Source organism: Hirundo rustica, chromosome 8 (assembly GCF_015227805.2).
Source record: "Hirundo rustica isolate bHirRus1 chromosome 8, bHirRus1.pri.v3, whole genome shotgun sequence".
Classification (NCBI taxonomy): Eukaryota; Metazoa; Chordata; class Aves; order Passeriformes; family Hirundinidae; genus Hirundo; species Hirundo rustica.
In genome coordinates this window covers 32,642,814-32,665,733 of record NC_053457.1, presented here as the reverse complement: position 1 = coordinate 32,665,733, position 22,920 = coordinate 32,642,814, and the positions used below count along the sequence as shown (strand labels likewise).

The 22,920-nt window shown below is 52.4% G+C and overlaps 1 protein-coding gene across 3 annotated transcripts in view; it reads left to right on the top strand.

Moving 5' to 3' along the window:
- Positions 1-22,920, top strand: part of FAM53B (family with sequence similarity 53 member B) — a 52,313-nt gene that overhangs the window by 5,080 nt on the left and 24,313 nt on the right. The window contains exons 2-4 of one of the 3 annotated variants that reach the window (XM_040071053.2): positions 13,600-13,710; positions 19,104-19,314; positions 22,333-22,384. In XM_040071053.2, coding sequence (XP_039926987.1) covers positions 19,246-19,314; positions 22,333-22,384 — 121 coding nt within the window. In that variant the 5' untranslated portion in view covers positions 13,600-13,710; positions 19,104-19,245. Of the gene's footprint in view, positions 1-2,494; positions 2,574-13,599; positions 13,711-19,103; positions 19,315-22,332; positions 22,385-22,920 lie in introns of those variants that run through there. The other 2 variants (XM_040071054.2, XM_040071055.2) reach the window with 2 other exon arrangements.

Here is a 22,920-nt window from a genome sequence, read left to right as displayed (position 1 = left end):
ACAAACTTCTGAAATTATTGGTAACCTCGGTGCATGTGACTTGAATAGCAACACACTGGAGCAGACAGCGAAGCGTTGGAAAGGCTACATGGAAAGAAGGCTGTAACTGCAGCCAGATCCTGTGTACTGGAAGTGAAGGAAATGCTGTCTATCCACAGGGCTTAGCACTGCTTCACTGACATGTGTTAATGACTTGGACCCCAGAACCGTGGGGATCATTAGATTTTTTCCTATCCATGGTTTCCATCCCCATCAGGAAGGCTCCCAGTCAGTGGGTAGAAAAGGCACTGACATCTGAGACAAAAACGCTAATGAAATCAGCTCACAAATGAACTGAATGAATTTTCTGTCCATGAAGACTAAACCCTCTTGGCCAGTTCTTTAAAACTTGAAAGTTATTTCTTTTTTTCCACCCCCTTCTGACAAAGGGAAGAGGCACTGTCCAGAGCAAGGGCGTATGGGCGGCCAGTTATGTGAACAACATCACTGAAAATACTGTCTGTGGAAAACAGGTTTGTGCTTCGGCAACAGGCTTTCACACGTGCTGGGAATTCTCCACAGCCAGCTCATCTGTTGGGAAGTACAGAGGATGAGAGGCAGAAAATGCTGGGTTTGGAGCGAGCTGCAGAAGCAGACAGAAAACAACTTTCTGCTTGAGTCTTGGAGCCCAAGGCTGCCACGGGAATGGATTCAATTACGCTCTGAGCTTTATTGCTGAAATATTCCACTGGGAAACCATAAAAAAAAACATTTTCAGACTTGATTCCCGAAGTTCTGGAAAAGGAGTTAGCAAGTGTTTTATTGCTACCAGTCTCAACACGTGATAAGAAAAGCAAATACTGAGTGGGCTGGAGGAACATGATGCAAAAGCCCCTTCACATCATCAAACCCTTCTCCCTGTTTGTCACCCACTCAGACTGGCCACTCCCGCTTCATTTTATGTGTGCTGAGCCCGGAGCCACTTTTGTTGAGATCATGCCCTCACTGTGCTGCTGGGAGCTGCTCCCTCGTTAAGAATCTGCCCGCTGCTTCTGCTTGCTTCCCTCTTACTTCTTCACTGCATTAAATACTACCTGATAAGTCTTCCTCGACAGTAATTTGTTGTCCCGGGCTGTGCAGCAGCAGGGCAGGACACCAGGAGCACTGCTGAGTTCGCAGCCACAGCTTCTCCTGCCATTCATGCCCTTACTTGTCCCCTGCCCGTCCCTTACTTGTCCCTACACGCCATCCCCAGCGCCGTGCCCGGCCATCCAGCCGGGTGGATGAAATTCAGCCCCGGATTCATTCCTGATGACATCTGTGCTGTCTGCTCGCATATGTTTAAGATTAACGTTTGGGCTCTGTTTTGTAATGAGCCCTAAATCTTCCTTTTAGCTGTCATGTCGTTTCCTTGTTCGCTCGTTACGCTCGCTCTCGGAAGGAGCCTGCGTGCGGTGCAGCCTGCGTGGATGGGAAATGTCACTGGAGCTCGGTGCTGCTAAAGGCCTTTCCCAGGGGAAGCCAAGCAGATGTACCTCTCAGCCCTGCAGAGAACTCAGCCTCTTCCTAAACGGGCTTCCAGGGAACCGAACTGGGGCTTGGAGCAAGGGACTGGGCTGACAGGATGAGGGGGAATAGCTTCAAACTGACAGAGGGCAGGGATGGATGGGATATTGGGCAGGAATTGTTCCCAAGGAGGGTGGGCAGGCCTTGGCACACGGTGCCCAGGAAAGATGTGGCTGCTCCTGGATCCCTGGAAGTGTCCAAGGCCAAGTTGAATGGGGCTTGGAGCAGCCTGGGATAGTGGAAGGTGTCCCCGCCCATGGCAATGGTGTGGAACTACATGATCTTTAAAGGTCCTTTCCAACCCAAACCAGTCAATGATTCTACTAAAAACTGAGGAAAAATTAAGGAGCGTAATTTTTATTCATTGGTGGGTGCAGGGGCGAGTGGTGTCCATCCGTGATGTGCCAAAACTTCAGCGCTGCTTCTTGCGGGGAGCCCAGTTCTCCTGCTCCTCCTCTCCCGGGCCGGCCGTGCCACCAGGAGTCACTCTCGGCCTCCGAACGGGCCGCGGAGCCCCACGCGAGCCGCACCCGCAGCATCCCGGGCTGCGGGGCCGTGTGCGGGGCTGATGCCGCGGCAGCGCCGCCTGCGCCAGCCCGCGGCTCCCGGCGGGGCAGCGCCTCACCGCTGCCCGAACCCCGATTTTTTATTATTTTTGGACTTCCCCCCCGACACACACAGGCTGTTTCTGGCGATGTTTAACCCCGGGGATGCCCACTGGGGGCGGCAGCCCCGGGTCTCCCCCGCCTGCCCTGGCAGCGAGCGCTCCGCTGCGCGGGTCCCCGGGGCGGGCGCTCCGCAGGTGCGGGCCGGGCTCCGCCGGCGCTGGCTCCGCTCAGGAAGTGACAAGCACATTTCCTCCTCCTCCTCCTCCTCCTCCTCCTTCTCCTCCTCCTCCTCCTCCTCGCTCCCTCCCTCCGCCCGCCCCGCCCGCAGCACGGCGGCGGCGGCGGCAGCGGAGCGCGGTCGGAGCGGCGCCCACAGCCGGCCCGGCCGGGCCGCTCCGCCGCCACCGCCAGAAGCGCTCGGTAAGCGATGCCCGGAGCGCAGCGGGGCCCTGCCGGCCCGGAGGGTGCCGGAGGGGAGCGGACAAAGGGCGGCGGTGCGCCCTGCCCGGGGACGGAGCGGCTCGGAGGCGATGGGGCAGGAGGGGGGTACCCCCCGCCCGGGGATGGGGGATGTCCGCCTTTGTGCCGTCGGGTCTCAGCCCGCCCCGGGGTGAGCGGGGGGCACCGCGGAGGAGCCGCCCCGGCGGAGCGTGGAGCGGTGGGATGCGTGTCCGGAGCGGCGGGGGCAGGGGGGGGCGATGCGGGATGCTGAGCCCGACGTGCGGGCACGGGCGGCTCTCCGGAGTTTGGCGAGAGGGCAGCCAGCGCTCCGAGCCCGCTCCGAGCCCTCTGCCTTCGCCACTGGAATTATTTCCTGCCGAAGGATCAACACGTGCATTCCTTTCTCCGGGCCCAGGGGGCCGAAGCTCGGGTGCCGCCGGGCTCGGTACAAAACTCCCCGAGGCTCGGGGTCCCACGGCGGCTGCAGCCCGGGGGAGCCGTGCCCCAGCATCCCCGCAGAGATGCTCTGCGGCTCAGCCAGGGCCAGCGCACGCTTCCCAGCGTGCCGTGCCTCGGGTTTCACTCCTGGCACGCGTGGGGGGGCTCAGGGCAGCAGGAGATGGGGACAGGTCTGTCCCGGGTGGGTCTCCAGCACCCCACGCTGCTGCGACGGGTCACGGCAGCGCCTTGCTGGGTGAAGTGCCCTGGCGCTGGGGCTGTCCTAGAAAGCCTGTAAGTCTCGTTTCTCCCTTCAGTGACGTCAGGTCGATCGGGTGCTGAGGTACGTGGAGGTTTCACCTACAGCTGTAGGCAGGGATTTCACGGCTAAGGGGCTTTTCCTCAATAATTTTAATTTACTGGACGCAGAAAGAGTTTGCAGCAGCGCTGTCGCTGAGTTGTGCTGCTGCCTCTCGGTGCCGTGCGGTCTCCACAGACGCTGGTGTACCTTGGCAGCTCATCCCCTCCTTAGGAAATCCTCTGGAGTGAAAAGTAAGCGTAATTTGTTATGAAATAGGCTGATAGACGAAACTTCAGTTGGCGATTGAAACCAGATGTGCATATTTTCCTTTCGAATCCTCAAGCAATACTAAAAGTCGGTTTTGACAGGTTCAGAACTACTTGCAAATTGCAGAGGTAGCAGTGTTTTGTGATAGTCCAGTAAAAACACGGAGGGCTGTGAGCATCTCTGCCCAGTGTCGGGTATCTCCGAACACAGGAGATGCTGCTGCCATCACTAAGCCCAGATTCCCTTGGCCTGCCTCTGTCGTGGGCAGAAATATTTACCAGGGCTTGTCTGAGGGCTGGAAAAAGAAATAAAGAAACCCCAAAACTGCGTAGATAATGTTTCTAGAGAAAATATTTGGGGTGGGTCATGAAACAGATTAATTAGAGTGATAGTAACAAACCTGAATTTCAGAGCGGTTTGCTCTGTCCTTACCTCTCGTGGCTCGGCACGGGTTTGAAGTGAGCTTCTGATTTATTTTTTTCGTTTTTGAAAGTCCTGTGGAGCCTGAGGATGCTTGTGGTGGTGGGTGTGTCGCACCCAGCTCTGGCACGGCCCTGCTCAGGGGGGCAGGATTAGGGCTGGAGGCACTTTATTGGGAGAAGCACTCAGCCTCCCTGCTTCCAAAAGTGGGGGGGTGAAAAACCCAGCCAAAACAACCTGCCGTGGAATTGTTTCCTTCTCTCCACTTGAGAGGAGGGAGGGACGCGCTGCCAAGCGCAGCCACGTGGAGCACGGCCACGCGTGCCGGAGGTTTTGCTGCTGAATCCCTGCCTCCAGACTTTCTCACTTCCAGCTTCAGCCCAGAGGAGGGAGGGAAACTTCTGCGACTCCCAGCTCTGCACAGGGCCAGAGGTGTCCAGGAACCACAGTGGTTATAGAAAGCAGATGGCCTTTTGCTGGAAATGCAAAACTTTGCATAGAAAATCTGTGCAAATCACTTCAGTGGGTAATTGATTTGTGCGAGTGAGATCCAGATTTTTGTGTATGGAGATCAGGCAGACTGTGGGACAGAGCCAGCACCAGTGTAGGTTAATTTTCAGCTATGGATACCTGCATAAATGAGTACATATGTATAAATATGCACACATGCAAATAGGCACACATATACCCATATGAATCCCCAAATCTGCATTGGTTAATTATATGATTTTTTTTTTTTTTTCTTTGTAGTAGTAGTAGTAGTAGTAGTAGTAGTAGTAGTAGTAGTAGCAAAGGCTTGCTTCACTTTCAGCAAAAGTATAGGCTGAACAAGATACACAACTTCTTTGCCCAAACACCTGTATCTGTGTGCAGAACTGACACCACGGGCTGTGTCCCGATGGCTGGGGACGAGAATGAGCTTTATCCCACTTGTCTGTTTATTATTGCTGGTTGATTTCTGGTTTCTCAAATGGCAGCTGTGTGCTTTGAGACTCTTCTTCCCTTTTCCTTTCTTTCTTATAAAGCTGCATAGAACTTTTATTTGTCAGCGTGGAGGTGGTTTGCACTTGCCTTGCAAAAGCTCAGGTGGAGAAGAGGACACCCCGAGCCAAAAGGGTGATTTTGGTTTTGTCCCCTTCCCCCTCCCCTGTCACATGGTTTGCCAAATGACGTTGCTGGGAAATAGTCCCGATGAACATAAATCTGTGGCAGGGCAGACTTTGGACCAACGGGCTGGGACGGGGCGAGGTGCCAGAGATGCTCGTAGCTGTTTGGAGAGCTCAGCCTGGCGGGGTCGAGCCTCCTTCCTGCATCCCAGGGGAGGGAAAGGGCACCAGAGCCTTCGTGTCAGATTTGCACTCACCAAAACTCTCTCCTAAAGTGAAAATACCTTCAGAAACACAAGTTTTACTCCCGTGGCACGGGGGACCAGGGCAGCAGAGGAGCTGGGATGTTGCTCCTCTGCAGCTCCTCAAGCAAGCTAAGCTCTCTTCTTGGCTGACGTTTTCTGCTCCTTTCTCTCCCAAAACGGGAGGAGGAGGAAGAGGAAGCAAGCCTGCTGACTCGGAGAAACAGAACTAAAAAAACAAAGCAGGTCTGCCGAGCAGCAGAGGGCTGTGACTGCCGTGGGTGCCACGTGTGGCGGGAGCCACGGTTCCCATTGCGGGGGTCTCTGCAGGGCCGGGCAAAAAAATATTACCAAAACAACGGTCTGCTCCTCAGAGAGCTAAATATAAACTAACGGGGTGTAGAGGAGGGAATTTTCCACCCTGCTACTCCTCTGTGCCTGCCAGCCTGCCCTGTCATGGAGCCTATGGGCTGCTCCCCCTGCTCCCCTCGTGTCCCCGATCCCCAGCACGTCATGGGATGAGTGCCACCACCCTCTTCAGGGATAAGACCTTCTGTAAATTCCTTGGAATAGTCCAGGACACTGGCAGACCCGAGCCCTGGAGCTCTGGTTCTGCCCACAAGTCTCCCTACGAGCAGTGGCCGTGTTGTAGCTGTGGAAAAGGACTTCTCCAAGGTCACACTCCTTGCCAGCCTGGCTGCCAGTGACCCGGCCATTTCTGTAGAGCAGCAATGCAGAACGTGGCTCTGCTGCAGGGAACCGGAGAGAGCAGATCCACGTGTTTTTCCAAACTTTTCTGAGCTGGCTGCTTTTAGAGAGACAAAAATTCCCAAGCAAGAGCCCGTTTCTGAAACCTCGCAGGGATGGTGCACCTCAGTCCAGGCTGTGGATGCGTGGGTCTTCGGTCATCAACAGGTGGGGATTGAAAACTGAGAAGTGTGGTGGTGCAGTTAATTTCCAGCTAGAATTTCTCCTGGCTTCAGGTGGTTTATCCGTGAGTTTTGTGGCCTGTGGCGTTGGATGTGTGTGATATTGCATCTCATGCATCTGACATACGCTGTGTAGGATAAATAAGATTTGGTATGTTGGAAGTTTCTTTGAAATGCAGGGAGGAGTAAACTGCTTTAGACTGACCTGGAGGTGCAGCACCAAACCTTGTGTGAGGTGTGGCTGCTCCCAACACTGCATGCTGTGGATCCCTGCATGGATGGGTGGGAAGTACCAGGCGAGTTTGGCTCAGTAATCACTCCATTTGAGGAATATTTTAAGAACTGTTTGAGTGAGTGCAAAAAATCTGTTCTGGTGCATTGAGTTTCTGCACCTCCCCCCCTAAAAGTGTACCCAAGGGAGACTTGGTCATGGTTTTTGCTTTTAGAGGATTAAATATAGCAGCATCATTGGTGTCACTCCTCTGTAGTCCGTTTGAAGCATCCCTTGGGCTACATCATTCCCTGTATTTGTGGCTCCTGGCCATAGCTTTTGCTTTCAGCAGCCAGGGCTCAGGGCTGGCTGTGCGGTAGGTATGGGACCGTGGTGAAAGAGGAGTTTGACTTCGCGGCCGTTTCGTGCTTACAACTCCTCACGTCTCCTAAGGTTTGTAAAAAATGGGATCTGGCAAGCTTTGATCCAGCAGCTGGAAAACCTGCTCTCCCTCTCTCTGCTCCAAGCCAGCCCCCGAAAGGAAGGACCAGGAGTGCTTTGGATGGCTGAGGAGAAGCAGGGCTTGGGGAGGTGATGCAGAAGGATGTGGCTGCCGAGGTGCATCAGTGACTGGCTTTGGTCTCAGCAACTGGTCTGGACCCTCATCCTGCTCCTAAAGCCGAGGGGATGAGTTAAAGCGTGTTACTTATCTGCATTTAAGATGGTTTTTTGTTTTTCTTTACCCTATGACAACTCTTGCACGGGCTGCCTGCATCCTTCATGCTCATCTGCCCCAGTTGGACAAGCACCATCATCGCTATTCTGCTTCTGCACCAATACGAAATGTTAATTATGAGAAAAGGGAATTAATGCAGACAACTTGTCTTCTCTGCTTAGGACAGCCTGGCAGCACAGTTAGGCCAAGTGGAGCTGGACATTTCTCATTTCAAGGGATGTGGGAAAGTCACAATAGCTGTGATTTTTGTTTCTGTGCCTTAACCTTACTGAGAGCAGCCTTCTGGTGTGCTGGGCAATAGCTGTCAATGCCATGAAATTACTTCAAGTGTATATATTATTATCCCTGTTACCAAGTGCTTTGGGTTGTTTTTGTTTTTTTGGGTTTTTTTTGTCCCAGCTGCTACAAATGAATATTGTATAATATTTTTGAAAGGACAAGTTTTAATATTATGAACTAGGTGCCAAAAGCTACAATTGTGTGCCAAAGCCAAAGAGCCATTATAATTGTAAAGATACAGAAAGCATTCGAAATAGCCATTTTTGGGTTTGTGGACTCTGTGTTAACTCAGGAAAAAACAGAAAAAAAAAAAAAAAAAAGAAAAGCCCAGAGAAGCTGTGGCTGCCCCTGGATCTCTGGCCAGGTTGGACCTGGTGTGGTGGAAGGGGGTTAGAATGAGATGTTCTTTAAGGTCTCTTCCAGGCCGTTCTGTGATTATTGGACTATCAGCTGTGTCATAAATGAAACGCAGTGCCATGGATGGCACATCTCAGAGTGAAAGCACGGTGGCTGATGAAGACCTACGCTGCCAAAATGTAAATGATTCATTTAGAAACTCTCACCCACATTTTCGGTTGCGCACGGTTTGTTGTTGTTGGTAGAAATTACTTTTCCCGCGGAGGTTTCAGATGTGCGTATCTGGAACTCAACGTAAAGAAAACGTTCCAGCTGTGCAGTGTGCTGGGTTGTGGTGTCTTTGCGCTCCCCGTGCCTGTCCTGAGAACCCTGTGACACACCATGAGGGTGGCAGCTTCGGGAGGAGCTGGACGAGAGCCAGCCCAGCCTGTGGAGGAGCTGCTCTGCCAGTCCACCCCCCTGACCCCTGCACATCCCACCCTGGGGCATGGGGGCTGCTGGGCACGGGGTGCAACAGCTCGTTGGGGTGTAGGGCAGCGAGCCAGGAGAGCCCTGCTCGGGGACTGCTCTGTGGATCACCATTTTTAGTAATTTTCTGAGTTAATTCTTGCTAGAGCATGGACTCAGTGACCTTAAAAGTCTTTTTCGACCTAATGATTCTATGATTCAGTGTCTTTTAGAAAGGGCCCCCAGTGCAGGGATAAAGCTGAGAGCCCCGTGCAGTCGTTTGTGCTGCTGTAGTTTATTGCAATGGTTATTGTCTGTGTCGTTCAGGAAAAAAAAAGTGCACTTTGCCCTTGCTCTGGATCTGCATAGCTCCAGCTTCCCGCTGTGCTGAGAGGGGTCCCGGTGCTGGTCTGCTCCCTCCAAGGGACCTGCTCCGCTTCTCCTGCCCTCTCTGAGGCAGCCAGCTCATCCTCAGCAGTTGCCACTCCACATTCCCACAGTCTTCTGCTGTAGCTGTGTCTTGAAGCCCCCAGTTACTCCTGGAGACCCCTCCAGACCTTGGTCAGAGGTGGGAGGAGGCTCCAGGTGCCCGCAGAGGGCGTGGAGTGCAGAGCACGGGGGCTGTGCCATCCCTTCTCCTCCTGGACACCCCAAATTTATCCAGCCTGTGGACATACCCCTGCATGCCTGGGTGATCTACTGCACCGTGCAGGAGCCTGGGCACATGCCCCTGCCTTTGAGGTGAGTGGCTTTGAAGCACTTTTAGTTTTTTAGGGTGTATCATCTCTGTAACCAACTGCGCTGGTTGCTTCTTTCTGCATGAGCACGCTGCTCTCTGTATTTAGCACTTTGCTGCTCTCGAGTCACTTACACAGCGCTGGTTTCTCTGTTTCCATAATGACTGCTGCCAGAAATATTGCATGGACAGGGTGGCAGTGTCGTTTCTGTTGCAGCCAGAGTCACCAGGTCTGTTTGAGAAGTGCCAGTGAAGCGTTATCAGTAGCTGTGGTGCGCTTCTGTGCGCTTCAGTGGGGTGCGTTACACCAGCGCTGCCTTTCACCTGCACAAAGACTCCAGGTGAGGGGAGAGCTCTTTCCTTGTGTCGTGATTGTGATTCCTGACTCCCTGACCCTGCACTGAAACCAGAGCCCTGCTGGGCTCGAGGTCTCACCCCCCACATTTACCAGGCTGGCTTGTGCCTGTCCCCAGGGACCGTCCCTGCTGATGGCTCAGAAGACTTTTTGGCGTGATCTTATAAAATTGAAGGTATAAATTTACTTGGTGCTGTTGTTTAAGAAGGGTCTATATTTAGTGCCTGCTGTTTAACATCATCCCAGGTTACTCCTGACGAATGTGACTGTGTTGTTTTCCTTTCTGCCCAGGACAGTCATGTTTATATTGTCTATTTCTTCCTTTTTTTTGCATCCTAATGTTTCCACCATTCTTTCTGTCGTTGTCAGTGCAACTTCTTATCGTCCTTAATATTTATAAAAACCCCTCTATCTTGTTTTCTAACAGAACCTGATGTTTAAACTTGCAGTCCTCATTCATTTAAGGTGCTGGCATTACTTTAGGGACTTCACAATGGTTTACAAATTCCAGGACTCATTAATTCCTTGGCTCATTAGGGTTGCAAGCTGATACACGTTTTTTCCATGTGATGAAGGTGGACGCTTTTGCTGCCCTATTTGTCCTGGGCAATCATTCATGTTTGTGCACTGACAAAATACCTGGCGTGGTTCCCTTCCTTTGCAGCCAGGATGGGATGCAGCATTTAGGTCAGTTCTCCTCGGGATGCTGTTTCAGGAGCGGGCTTTGTGGTTCCCTCTGTCCTTTGGGCTTCCCCTTTCTGTGGCACAGGGGAATCTGATTTCCAGGAAAATCCTGATTTTCACCCATGGCATGAGAGAAAGAAGGATATATGGAGACTATCCAGAGATGGAGACCTATGGGGTGGAAAAGGCAGATTTAAAATTTCTTTTTCCCCTTTATTACTGCTTATTCAGGCTGCCATAAATGAGCTCGAGGGGCGCAGGGCAGGACTGTGTTCCTGCCAGCCCAAATAAAACCAGGGGCTGTTTGCATTTCCACTTAACTTTATTTTTTTTTTTTTTTTTACATTTTCCTCGCCTCCGAGACGGGCTGCGAAATCTGGGCTTTTATGGCTGCAAAGCTACAGCAGCGCTCATCCTGCCTTGCTCCATGGGAATCAGGGGCATCTCCAAGCACAAAACATCCCAATTCTGGGAAAACTGTCCTCTCTGGGCATTCCTTCTCCTGCTGGGCAATCCCCTGGTGGGCAACCTTGCTTTTAGGCAGCGGTACCTCGAGCTTGCTGGAGCTGTTCCCCACGGGAAGCATCTCCCTGCTGGCCCTCAGGGATGCCCTGATGGAGCCAAACCTGCAGAAGGTTTGGGCTCTACGTGCTGCTGACACCTCGCAGGAGCCCGGAGCGCGTTACAGCAACAGATTCCGTATTATTCCAGCCTCGCGAGCGTCTGCCCGCGATATTAAAGACACCAGCTAAAAGCCAAGCGCAAGCTCTCCATGAATGACTCTGTGGAAATGCTGTCGGGCACGTTTCAGTGCTGCCTTGGCTTTGACTGAGGCGGGTAAACACCGTGAGTGGGTGTTTGCTTCGACTTTTCCCTCGTAGAGAAAGACTTCCTTTGAGGGAAGGCGAAGCCTCCAGCGCTGTTCCCCATCACAGCGTCAGCCCAGTGTGCCTGTGGCAGTGCCCTCACTGCACGCCTGGGCCTCGTGGTGCCCAGCAGCAGTGGGAACCCCCCAGTTTGCTCAGGATCAGGGATGCCCCCTGCCCAGGGCTCTGCAGGGCCTGGTTTCTCCGTCTGGATGCGGCACATCCACAATTGGGATGATGCTGCAGGATCCTTGGCTGTTGTAGGCATCTCCTGCTTGTCCCACACTCTCTTTTCCTCTTGAAGCGTCCCAGAGTGACCTCCAGGGTGGCTCTGACATCAGAGATAACCTTTGCCACGGGGTGGATGGTCGCTGGCGGAGGCAGGGTGGGTGCAGCCCGTCCTCTCTTTGCCCTGCTGCACCGAGAAGAGCCCCCCCTCTTCACGTCACACATTCCCCCATCCCCACCAGAGCCATCAGACCCGGCTCCTTGGCAGCCCCTGCACGCAGGAACCGTCTTCTGGTAACAGATTGTTGTGTGTTTAATGAACCCGAGGAAAACAAGAGACGCGGAGGCTGCGGGGCGACGCGAGTTTGTGTTCAGTCTGCCAAATCCACGCGAATTCAGACAACCCACAGATGTTTGGCTGCTCCTTCCTCAAGGAGACTCATGGAAGATGCAGGGCTCGGGAATTCACGGAGACACCGAGGTGGCAGCGTGGGCAAAGGTTTCCTGGCCCCGAGGGCTCCTTCCCTCCCTCCACCGTGCCCTCCCCTTGCTGGTGTCGATGGCAACAGAGGGACAGACAGCAGGGAGAAGCGCCTTCGGGTCGCTAGGAGGGTTAGTAAAGGCTCCAGGTTCGTCTTTCAGGAGCCCAGGAGCTCTTTGAAAGCCATTTCTCAGCAGAGGAATGAACCCCCAGAGCCTCCCCAAGAGCCAGAGTACTTTGGTCTAATGCAAAGAGTGCAGGGTGTGCAGGTGACAGCAGGCACGTGTGTCACCCTGTGTGGGCACAGGCGCTGTCCACTGAAAGCATCTGGAATTCTTTCAATACTGCCTCCCGAGTTCAGGGAGATCATTTCAATTTTTGGAAGGTTCTAAGGGGTCATTCAGCTGGGCTTCACGTGAGGGCTGTGCAGTCTTATTTATCCATGAAGGGGAGGTGTTAAAAGATAATGTGGAGTCCGGCATTTGATCCATACATCCTGCTTTAAATCCAGCCATGTCCATAAGGGCTGTCAGCCTCTCCCTGTTCTCCATCTCAGCCTTGCAGAAGGGAGAAATCTGACTTACAAGCAGCATCCAAATTGGCTCTGACAGCGATGATGGCGTTGTGGGTCTTGGCAAGTGTTCCCCAATTACACAGTGAGATGTCCCAGATCCTGCTCCTGCTTCATCTGGGTGGAGTTTTAGTGGTCACCCATGAGCAGCAGCGTTACAGTCGGTGCTGCAGCGCTGGACTCTCTTTGCACCTCCAGGATTTGCTTCTCACAGGGACACTGAGAGCTCTGGAGCCAGCAAGGAAGCCTGGGCTGGCTGGGAATCCCCCTAACTGAAGGTGGGGAGACCCTGGCACAGGGTACCCAGAGAAGCTGTGGCTGTCCCATCCCTGGAGGTGTCCTAGGCCAGGTTGGACGGGGCTTGAAGCACCCTGGACACATGGAAGGTGTCCCTGCACATGGCAGGGGTTTGGAATGAGATGAGCTTTAAGGTCCTTTCCAACCCAAACCATTCAGTGACTGTAACCCCGTGAGCATTATTCTGTGCCTGTAAGCAGATGGAGGACGTTTCACAGACACAGGTATTCCGAGGGGTTCATGTGCTGTTTGAAGTTGTTAATGCTGGAGAAGTGAGTCAGTAAAAGCAGTGTGGTGGGGCCATTTACTGTCTTCAGCTCAGACATCTCGGGCTGTATATGGGAAAAGAACATAGGGAAGAAACAAGAATTGGGTTTTTGTGTCTGTTTACTAGAGCAGCATGCTCTGAGCAGTAATTAAAAGTAAACCCAGACCCTGCTGCCTTGTTCAGCATCCCGAGTTGTTGAGATTAAGCAGCCAAAGCAATTCTCAATTCAGCAATTCCTCAGCTTTTGGGAGCGTGGCCAACACTCACAGTGTCTCACAGACCACTGCAAATTCTTGTAATAAATCTCACAACTGGGGCGGCAGGGGAAACCCGCAGAAAGGTGAGATGGTTTGTTGGACCAGCAGGCTGGGCTGCTGCTGCTGCTGCTCTCCTCCAGAGACAACCCTTGGCCCAATACTTCCATGGGAATACTACTCAAAGGTAGAAGCAGCCCCTAATGAGTGGAATAGGCAATGATTATAGGTTTGCTCAAAGAAAATGTGTAATTTCTGTGGTCGTTGGGACTGGGATCATGCTGTAGGCTCTGTCTGCGTGTCCCACACTTCCAGGGATGGGGCAGCCACAGCTTCTCTGAGTAACCTGTGCCAGGGCCTGCCCACCCTCACAGGGAACAGTTTTTCCTAATATCTAATCCAAACCTACTCTCTCTCAGTTTGAAGCCATTCCCCCTCGTCCTGCCGCTTCCCACGGCTCCTCGCTCGCACCTCTCTCTTGCTGCTCGCTGTTTTGCAATGACTAATTTTGCTTTCTTCTTTTCCTTTTCAGTTGCCAGGGAGGAAAAGGCAAAGTCACTGCCAGCACCATTTCCTTCGAGCTAAAGATGTTGAGACAAAGCACCTCTGCCCCTGCCCTGTCCTTTCAGTCCTTCCGCTGCTGGTGTGTACGGGACTCATTCCCCTGCCACTCCTACTCCCTAAGAGCACGGGGGCAATAAACCTTTTACTCAAGTAGATGATGTGTAATTCTCCTTGATTCCTCTCATTCCTTTTTTGGTGAGAGCTTGCCTGCAGTTGAGGTTCACCCCAAGCAGATCTGGGTATGAGCTTGGCCTTCAAGCCCTCCCTGGAGACGGGGGTGTTTGGAGGTGTTGTTTTGGGGCTCGGAGTGCAGGGGACCCTCTGCCTTGTGTGACTTTGGTGTCAGGCTGAGGCAGTACCCAGGCACGTGGAGCGGGGGATTGGATTGAAATAACGGGGTTTTATTTGCTCAATAATTCATCTGTGGCTGTGGGCAGGACCCTGGGATGCCTGTTGTTCCTGGTAGTGAGGGTTCATCTCGGGCTCCACGTGCCAGGTTGCATGTGGCCATCCCTGGTGGCTGCACGTGGCATTTTTGGTTCCTACCGTGGCCCTGTGGTGCTGTCACAGGAGACCTCGAGCTCTTCTGGCTGTGGATTTACCAGCGTGCTGTAGATGTTGGCTCCACCCAGGCTGTCCTGCACTGGCAGGACAGGTGAGTTCTGGGCTGAGCTGGTGAGAACCTGTGCTCCTGTGTGAAGCTGTTGGTCGTAAGCACTGAGGATCTCGAAGCTGTGCTGACCTGTGGAGCCATGCTCACCTCACACACCGCTTCCCCCTTTGCTGTGTTACGTGCAGGAAAGTCCTTTGCTCACTAATTAGCGCTCAGAGTGTGTCTTTGTCTTGTTAGCCCTGGAAAAGTCTAGTCTGGATGCAAGCAGGAGGCACAGGGAGACATTTCCTTCTTCTCTTTCTTTGGCTGGTAGTCTCTGAGTACCTGGAGCGTGGGGCAGCACAAGTTTTTGCCAGGCAGGAGTTGGGCAGGAGTGGAGCTCTGTGTGAGAGCCGTGGTGTCCTGGATGGTGTCTGCCCTTCCAGCAGCTGGGGAAGATCCTGTGGAGCAGGAGGAGCTGACAGCAGGCTCAGGGTGAGATGGGCAGGGCTGCAGCCTTTCTCCTCCCAAGGCTGGGTGTCGTGGGGCAGCTCTTTGCTCTGACAGAGTCCCAGGGGACAATCCTGAAGCAGCTGCCTCCGTGGAAATGTCGTCCTTTGGAGGTCACGTGCACTGACTCGTGATCCTACTTGCTCAGGACTAGTCCATGGGGCATTTTCAGAGTGTAAAGATTTCTTCTTGGACCCTGAATGGCATCTTTCATGTTTATTGCAGGTTTTTACCCCATCAACAAACTCAGTATTCTCTAATGACATAGACTAGTGCTCAAGGAAGGGGAACACACTGCCCAGAGCTGAGCCTACTCAGCCCTGTTGCAGAAGGCAAATTATTGCCTGAGTGAGGAAATAAACCCAGACTTAGCTACATGCAAAAATGGTGGGCTGCATGGATTTTTTTTCCAAATTCATAACACAATAAATCAAGAAATTGAAGATGTATTCCTTGGCATTGTCCAAGCCCTGAGGGTGAGACAGGCTGTGCAATGAGGAGATTCCGCGTAGCCCCAAATCACTTCTAAGAAGTGGAAGGATGGGGAGAGAGGCATGATCTTTATTTTGGGTGAATATTGCCCTGTTATGCTTGCAGAAGGCCTTACACCCCACAATTTTCAGCTACAGTCACCAGTTTTGGCTGTTTCCCCAAATTCTTTGTAGCCCCCTGTAAGGTTTTGGGGGGGGGGGGATGGCCAGCTGTGCTGTGCCTGGTCCCTTCAGAGCTCTGCCTGCATGGAGAAACCAAGATGTGCATAGTGGAGGGAATTCCTGCTTCACTGGCGAGAGTGGGATGGTGGTGAAGCTCTAGAATCATGCTCAGGGTTTGGCCCAGAGGGATCAGGTTTGGTTCTCCAGACTCATGGGTCTAACCTGCACTGAATAAAGTTGCAGTGGCTCCTTGCTCAGCTGTTTCCTTCAAGCACAGCACAGGGAATGGAGCTGGGGCAGGGGTGGGGAGTGGGGTCCTGCTTGGGTCCTGGCTTCTTCACTTTGATCAGCATCAAAAATTCAGCAGGGGCAGGTGATTTATATTCGGAGAGAATCCTCTCTCTTCTGCTTGCGAGGTGTATCGGTATGCAAAGTACAGCCCCAGCTCCTCGTTCCCGTGTGCCCTTCCCACTGTAAACAGGTTTTGTGTCAGTGTGAGTGTCTGGAGATGGATTATTGAGCTGGGCAGGGGTCGAATGTCATCTGTGCAGAGGGTGGTGATCCCGCAGCAAGCGGGAATCTGTGTGATGCTGGTCCTCAGTCATTTTCACAAGGAGTATTTCTGGGGGTCAGACCACAGAATCGTGGACTTGGTAAGGTTGGAGAACACCTCTAAGATCATGGAGTCCTGCTGTTTCCCCAGCACAGGCAAGGCCAGCCCTAACCCGTGTCCCCAGGTGCCACATCCTCAGGGCTGTTAAATCCCTCCAGGGATGGGGACTCCAGGCTTGGGAACCCTTTCTGTGAGGAAGTTTTTCATAAATTGCAAAGGGGTGTGATACTGGTCACTGTTCCTGCTCCCTCCAGCCGTGGCAGAGCATCTGGCAGGCAGTTTGATGAATCTTGAGGCCTTTTCCATGCAGTTCAGTGTGGCAGGTGAGCAGGGCACGGCTGTGAGTGGTGCTTGGAGCCTGCTGTGCTGACACCAGTCATGTGTGAGACCTCCCTGCAGGGAAGGGCTCTTCATCCCCTGTGAGCAGCTCTGAGGCTGTGCTTGTGCCTTGTAGGGAGCACGTTTGTTCCTCAGGGTTTACCTTCCAAGCCCGTGGATGACAGTTGGATCATTTCACTTAATTTTTTTCCAAGCCCATCACTCCGTAGCTGTGATACTGTCTGGAAAGCAGCTCTGAGAGAAACCTCTTCCCACCTCTGCCACTGCAAAGATCACACGAGGCTTCTGCTTGGTCTGTTTTGAACCATGTAGGAAGCAGGGTTTGCTAAAATTTGGGGGGCTCTGTGCACTGGAGTTTCTCAGGGGCTTTTCATATAGCCGAGGAGATTGTGTCAATCCCAGTGGCCATGGCTCGAGTCTAAACTTAACCTTGACATCACGATGAAGATAGTTCCTTTATCAGATTGCAAACGAGGAAATACATTTCTTAAAGTAATTAATGGTCCCTGCAGAGTATCTTTTTATTAACGTGTGTGTGTGTGAAAGCCTCCAGTCTATAAATACACGGTGGTTTCCTCCTCAGCATCAGCAGGGTCCATCCTGGCTCTGCAGCTCGTGTCCCATGGCACTTGTTTGCATGGAGAGGATGTGACAGGGCAGGGCCGTGCGTCAGGAGCCCTGAGAGGCAGGATGGGGAGCCAGAGATCACGTTTCACTGGAAAGTTTCCCTTTTTATTGCAGTTTCTCCGTGGGGAATGGTTCCAAAACCCAACCAGGCAGTGAGGAAAATTGCTGATACCTGCAAGCGCGCCTCGGCCCCGACGTTGGGGGTGGTGGTGGCTGCCAGCGGTTCGCTGCGTTGCCTGTCATTAGGGCTGTGTTAATTGCAGGGGATGCAGAGGAGCAGGGAGGTGTGATGGTGTGCCAGGGCAGGGAGCCTCTGCCTGTTCTTGCTGCTGCTCCTGCCCGGGTGCGAATCCGAGTCTGCTGCTGCAGCATTAACCATCACCTTAGGGAAGGGTAATTATTCCTGAAGAGATCACACCTGGTGAGTGTGCTGAGCTGCTTTCATGCTGCTCTGAGCCCTTGTTTGATGTTTGTGCCAGTGGCCTCCCAGCACTGAGAGTTTGTCACTGCAGCAAGCAGTCCTGTCTCTGCCAGGATCAGGGAGAGCTACGGTTGTGACAGACAGGAATCACAGCATCACAGAACGGTGTGGTTCAGAGTGCACCTGAAAGAACATCTCCTTCCAACCCCTGCCATGGACACCTTCCACTGTCCCAGGCTGCTCCAAGCCCCATCCAACCTGGTCTTGGGCACTGCCAGGGATCCAGGGGCAGCCACAGCTGCTCTGGGCACCCTGTGCCAGGGCCTCAGCACCCTCAGGGAACAATTCCTGCCCCAAATCCCATCCATCCCTGCTCACAAATTATGTGTCATTTTGACACTCTGAAACGTTTGCTTCTCTATTGGACAGTTTTCATTTGGTCACTGGGTTGCCCAGAGGTCTATGATGAAGTTACCAGTAAACTGTAAATTATGAGCCCACTGACATCCCACAGAAAGCTGGAGACTGTACCAGGCACCCTCGGGAGCAGTAAATCTTCAGAAAATGTATCGATTCCCAATCTTGGCTTTGCACTCTGGATGAACTTTGTCCTCATAAAATAATAGAAGGTGATTTTTCTTTACCAGCCAGCTGGCCTTTAAATGAGCTACTCTTAACACCACTGCAAGCTCTAATCCAAGTAAACATGGACAGGATGATTTAGGAGCTGGGAAGAGCTCGGAATAAGGGTTAACACTGAGTGGAATATTTTCATCTGTTATCCCTAAATGTCACAATTCTCTTTGGATGGTACAGGATCAGTGTTTCATGCTCTCTGGAGTGTGCAAAAGGTGGTTTTGGTGGGTTTGGCATTAACTGCAAAGCAGCAGAATAGCGAAACAGGATTAGGGGAGTGATTTGGGGAAAACGCCGATTTCGGTAATCAGATTTGAGTCGCAATCTGTCTGCTTTACAAGGGAATAAGCCTGTTGGGGAGGGTGCCAGGAGGTGAGGCAGGGCTCATGGTCAGGCTGGGCAGTGCTCTGGGAGCTGGCTTGCAGTTTTTGTCCCAGGAGCCTCCTTGTTGTCCAGCCTTAGCTTTTCTTACCTAAAACTACCTAAGGAATGAGTGAAGATCCAGAGGCACGGTGTGGTCCTTAGGATTTCAGGGCAAGGAGCTGCCTCTCCTTCCTAGCAGGCAACTCCTTGCCTTGTGCTTTTCCCTAAAGGGCCCTTCATGGGCTGGGAATCATGGAGTGACTGGGCTGGGATAGGGGCATGCAGGGGATTTCACAGCCATAATGATGCTGGAGAGGCTTTTTCTGCTGGACATCTGCTCCCAGCTGGTCTGGGGACAAAGGGTTTCTGTGAGATCAACCCCGGAGCTTTAATGAGCTCCTCTTTCAAGGTCTTTTGTGTCTTCAGTATAGGGGATGAGAGTTCCCTTTTCAAATGGAGAATTCGGAGGAAACTTTATTAATTTGACTGAAATGCTTGTGTCCCTGTGGATCACCTCGTGCTCCTTGTGTGCTTCCAACAGCTCCTGTGAACGCCCCACCTCCGTGCTGATGGGGAGCAGTGTTTGAGATCCTAAAATAAGCACACCCCTCAAGCAACCCCCGTCAGGGTGTTTTTTGGGCAGCGCTTGCCCCTTGCCCATTGCATCCACCCTCCTGGGAAGCCCCCTGAAGCTGTTCCTCTCTCTCTCTTTGTGCAGGGAGCTTTCCACACCCCGAGGCTGTCCCTGCAGCCCAGCCTCTCCTGGGGGAACATGGACTGAAAGAGGAGCTTTGCCAGCCCCCAGCTGCCAGCACCCTTTGCCTGCACCCTGATGGACTCCGAGGCGGGACTGCATTACCATGGTGATGATCTTAACCAAAACTCGGGAAAACAAAGGTGCTGACTCCGTAACATGCAGGACTGAGCTGGTAAGCTTTGTGAAATCCCCGTTCCGAACTGTTTTGCTGCCAAGAGCTTTGCCGTAGCTTTGTAGGCAGGGTTTTCTTTCCTGCAGGGGTGGATCTCTAGATGGTTTGTAGCACTGGTTTCTACAAAGCTGCATTAATATCCAAGGGGCAGGTGATTAGTAAATGATTGGAGTGCTGTGGCTTTTGCATATGTGGATTTCAGTGAGCACCCGATGGGATAAACAGTGCAAAAAACAATCAAATCGATGCAGTGGATAACACAGGTGAGAAGTTGCTTCACCGACAGCGAACAGATGCTCATCATTAATAGGAGGATGAGCAAGTGGGAAGCAGGATTAAGTGGGAGATGTTGAAGGGCAGTTCTGTGGTACTTTATTTCTCCAGGAGCCTGGAGAGGTGCAAATCCACCATGCTGAATGTGCAGACAACAAGAAAAAGAACAAAGGAGGGGCGGAAAACAAATTAAAGGATGCTGTGAGGGCCGAGTATGGCTGTGGTAGGAGGAAATAAGGGGCAACACGGCTGGAGGCAGGCTCAGAGCAAACGAGGAAGAGGTGCAGGGTGCTGGAGGGGCATCAGAGCAAGGCTGGTTGTGGACATTTTCCCCTCTGTTCTCCTGGAGAGGTGGGCACGGTCTGAGAAGAAACTCTCCCGAAAGGCAGGGTGCTCTGAGAGTCTCAGATAAGAGCGTGCAGGAACACAGCAGGAAGCATCTGGCAGGATGAGCCATAAATGGGCACTCTGAACATAAAAGAAATACAGAGGCCTGAGTTTGCTGGGGATGACAAACTGTCCAGCCGGGCTCCCCAGGCAGAGGGCACAGTGTGCTGGGGTCGAAGGCAGGCTGCCCTGGCAGTGAAAGGCGGAGGAGAAGGTGAGCAAGCCAGAGGCAGTGGAAGATCCTGCCTTAAAAGGGTGAAATTTGGGAAGGATATTGATACATTAAAAAAATACCCTTGCTGTAGTGCTAGCTCCTGCTGGGAAGGCAGCACCTCCCGTGGCTGCTGCTCAGGATGGGAAGGGGGCAGCCTGAACATTCAATGCCAGCTGTGCCCTGGGAATTGTGTGGGGCAGACAAAGGGGAACTGGCTGCAGAGAGGCAGATGAGAGTAATTTCTTCTACTCCTAAGAGGAGGGCTGGGTGCTCGGGGTGTCTGATGGCAGGTGGTAGAGGTGCAGAGCTGTAACACAAAACTTTGCCCTCGCGTGTTTGCTGAGTGCTTCCCGCAGCTCTGGGGCTGGGTCAGGCGTGCAGGGACAGTCCTGGGTACACAAGGTGAATTACTGGGTTGCCTAGACTGTTAAACTGGGGCAGACAATCACAAGAAGGCTTATCCACTGTAGAAAGCAAGAGTTCTTCTGTTGACTTCATGGGGAAAGCCAAAAAGCGAAACCCGAAGGAAATAAACATCTGAGCGCTGGGGCAGCGTCACCTGCCAACAGCCAGTGGGCTCCTTTGGTTCAGCTCCCAATTTGGGACAAAGACAAAATTCTTACAAAGTGGTAATTCCACTCCATAAGGGATGTGTGTCAGACTCCCCTCCCTCCTGCCTTTGCAGACAGGGTCTGTTCTCTGGGGCTGGCACACAGATGTGCACTGGCACAGCCCCTGCCTTCTCTGGGGCTTGTCCCACCTCCACTTTGGCTGCTCCTTGGAGACAGCTGCCTGTCCTCTCTGCCTCCTGATCAATCCTGCTGATGGATCGTAAGGTGAGGCTGGGCAGATGGAGACATCCTTGCTTTGCCTAGAAAAGTGGCACCTGCTCCAAAGGTGACTGACCCTTATTTACCCTCTCCTCATCTACACCCTGTAGTTGTTTTATGCCTCTCCATCCTCAGTATTTCCAGTGTTCTGTGCATGAAGTGGGATCCTTGATTGGATTGTTCAGGTGACATCAGTGGTAAATAATTGCCATTATTATTATTGTTGTTGTCCTCATTATTCACTGGAGATGCTGGCACAGAGAAGCTGTGCCTGCTGCATCCCTGGAAGTGTCCAAGGCCAGGTTGGGTTGGGCTTGGAGCACCCTGGACACATGGAAGGTGTCCCTGCCCAGGTGGAACTGGATGGCTTTAAGGTCCTTTCCAACCCAATCCACTCTGAGATTCCGTAGTTATGTGAGCAGGCAACATGTAAAACATGGATGGGGAGGGAAGGTGTGAGTGCAGCGGCCTGGTGCCAGATAAAACACAATTATGGCAGCGCAGATGAGCGTGGGGGCCACGCTGGTGCTTCCCTCAGATGATGTAAAGTCTCAGTCAGATGGGGTGGTGTTGCCAGGATAGACACTTCAGAAGCCAGAATATGGATATTTTTAGGGATAATAAAGGAACAATTAGCATGGAAGTGTGTTTTTGCAGGCATAGCTGAAATGGCATGCAGCTGTGGATAACTTATTGATTTATTATATGTGAACCCATCCATGCTCATTTTTAGAAGTCTGATGGCGTCTCTTACGCTGTCAAGAGGAAAATTCTTGGAAAAAAGAAGACTGTGAAAAGCAACCAGGATTATTTTGTACCCATGCAGTGACATTTCCCCCTATTTTTAGTGCAAATCAGCACAATCTGAGCGCAGACTCCCCAGAACTGCTGAGGTGAGGACGCCTTGCCTTAGAAACACATTATGTGCTTTAAAAAGCTAAATAGCTGCTTTGTACCTAGATGTGGAGGCCTTAATGGGCTTGGGTGAGGTTCAAGATACCACTTTCGCTCCTTTCTTGCCCAATCCAGGATTACTACTGAGTAGCAGCTCCCATTTGAGTTTCTCCAGAGTTTTGGGTCCCGGGGATGGGGATCTCACTGCAGCTCTTCCCTGAGGTAAGGGCTGGCTGCAGGACCCTGGATCTGCAAGCTCAGGCCTCAACAAGGACTCTGCACAGCGTTTAACTAAAGTTGATTTCCTTGAGGAAAGCTGACTGGGTCTGTCCCTGCTGGGACAGGGCCACGGAGGCAGGCTGGTGTCTGGTGCCCAAGTTCAGTCTGTGAGAAGTGAATAGTTTTTCTGCTTGTTTGCAGCACACTCCAAAGATGAGTCAAGGACCCACCCTCTTCTCTTGTGGCGTGATGGGTAAGTAACAGAAACTTCTCTCCGTGTTTCCTCCACCTCCGCTCCCTCGCAGCGATGGGCGGGAGGGTGTCCCGATTTTTGGATGTCTCCAGAACCACTCCCCTGCAGGGATGGAGGGGCACCCACCCCACCACACCTGTGCCCCTCTCCTCCCCAGAGGTGGTTGTTGTGCCCTGTTGCCATTGCTGGGTGAATTGCTTATCTCCTTTCCCCTCCCCTTTGATACATCTGCTTATTTTTAGAGCAGCTCTTACAGTTGAGATTATGAACGTTTGGGGTCTGAGGTTGTGTTTGAGTATCCAGCCCAAGACTGCGGTTCCTGACTGTTTGCATGATGCAAGCAATAAATAACAGCACTATCACTAAGATGCTCTACCACCTGGCACCAAAGTGGTTGGACAGACCTCAAACAATAAGGAAAATGTCTCATTTTTGCTGTCGACAGTAACCATGATATAATATGCTTGATACCTTGTATGTCAGAGCCTGCTGTCAATTTTTATGCTGAGCAACCACCAAAATGGATGGAGGATTGG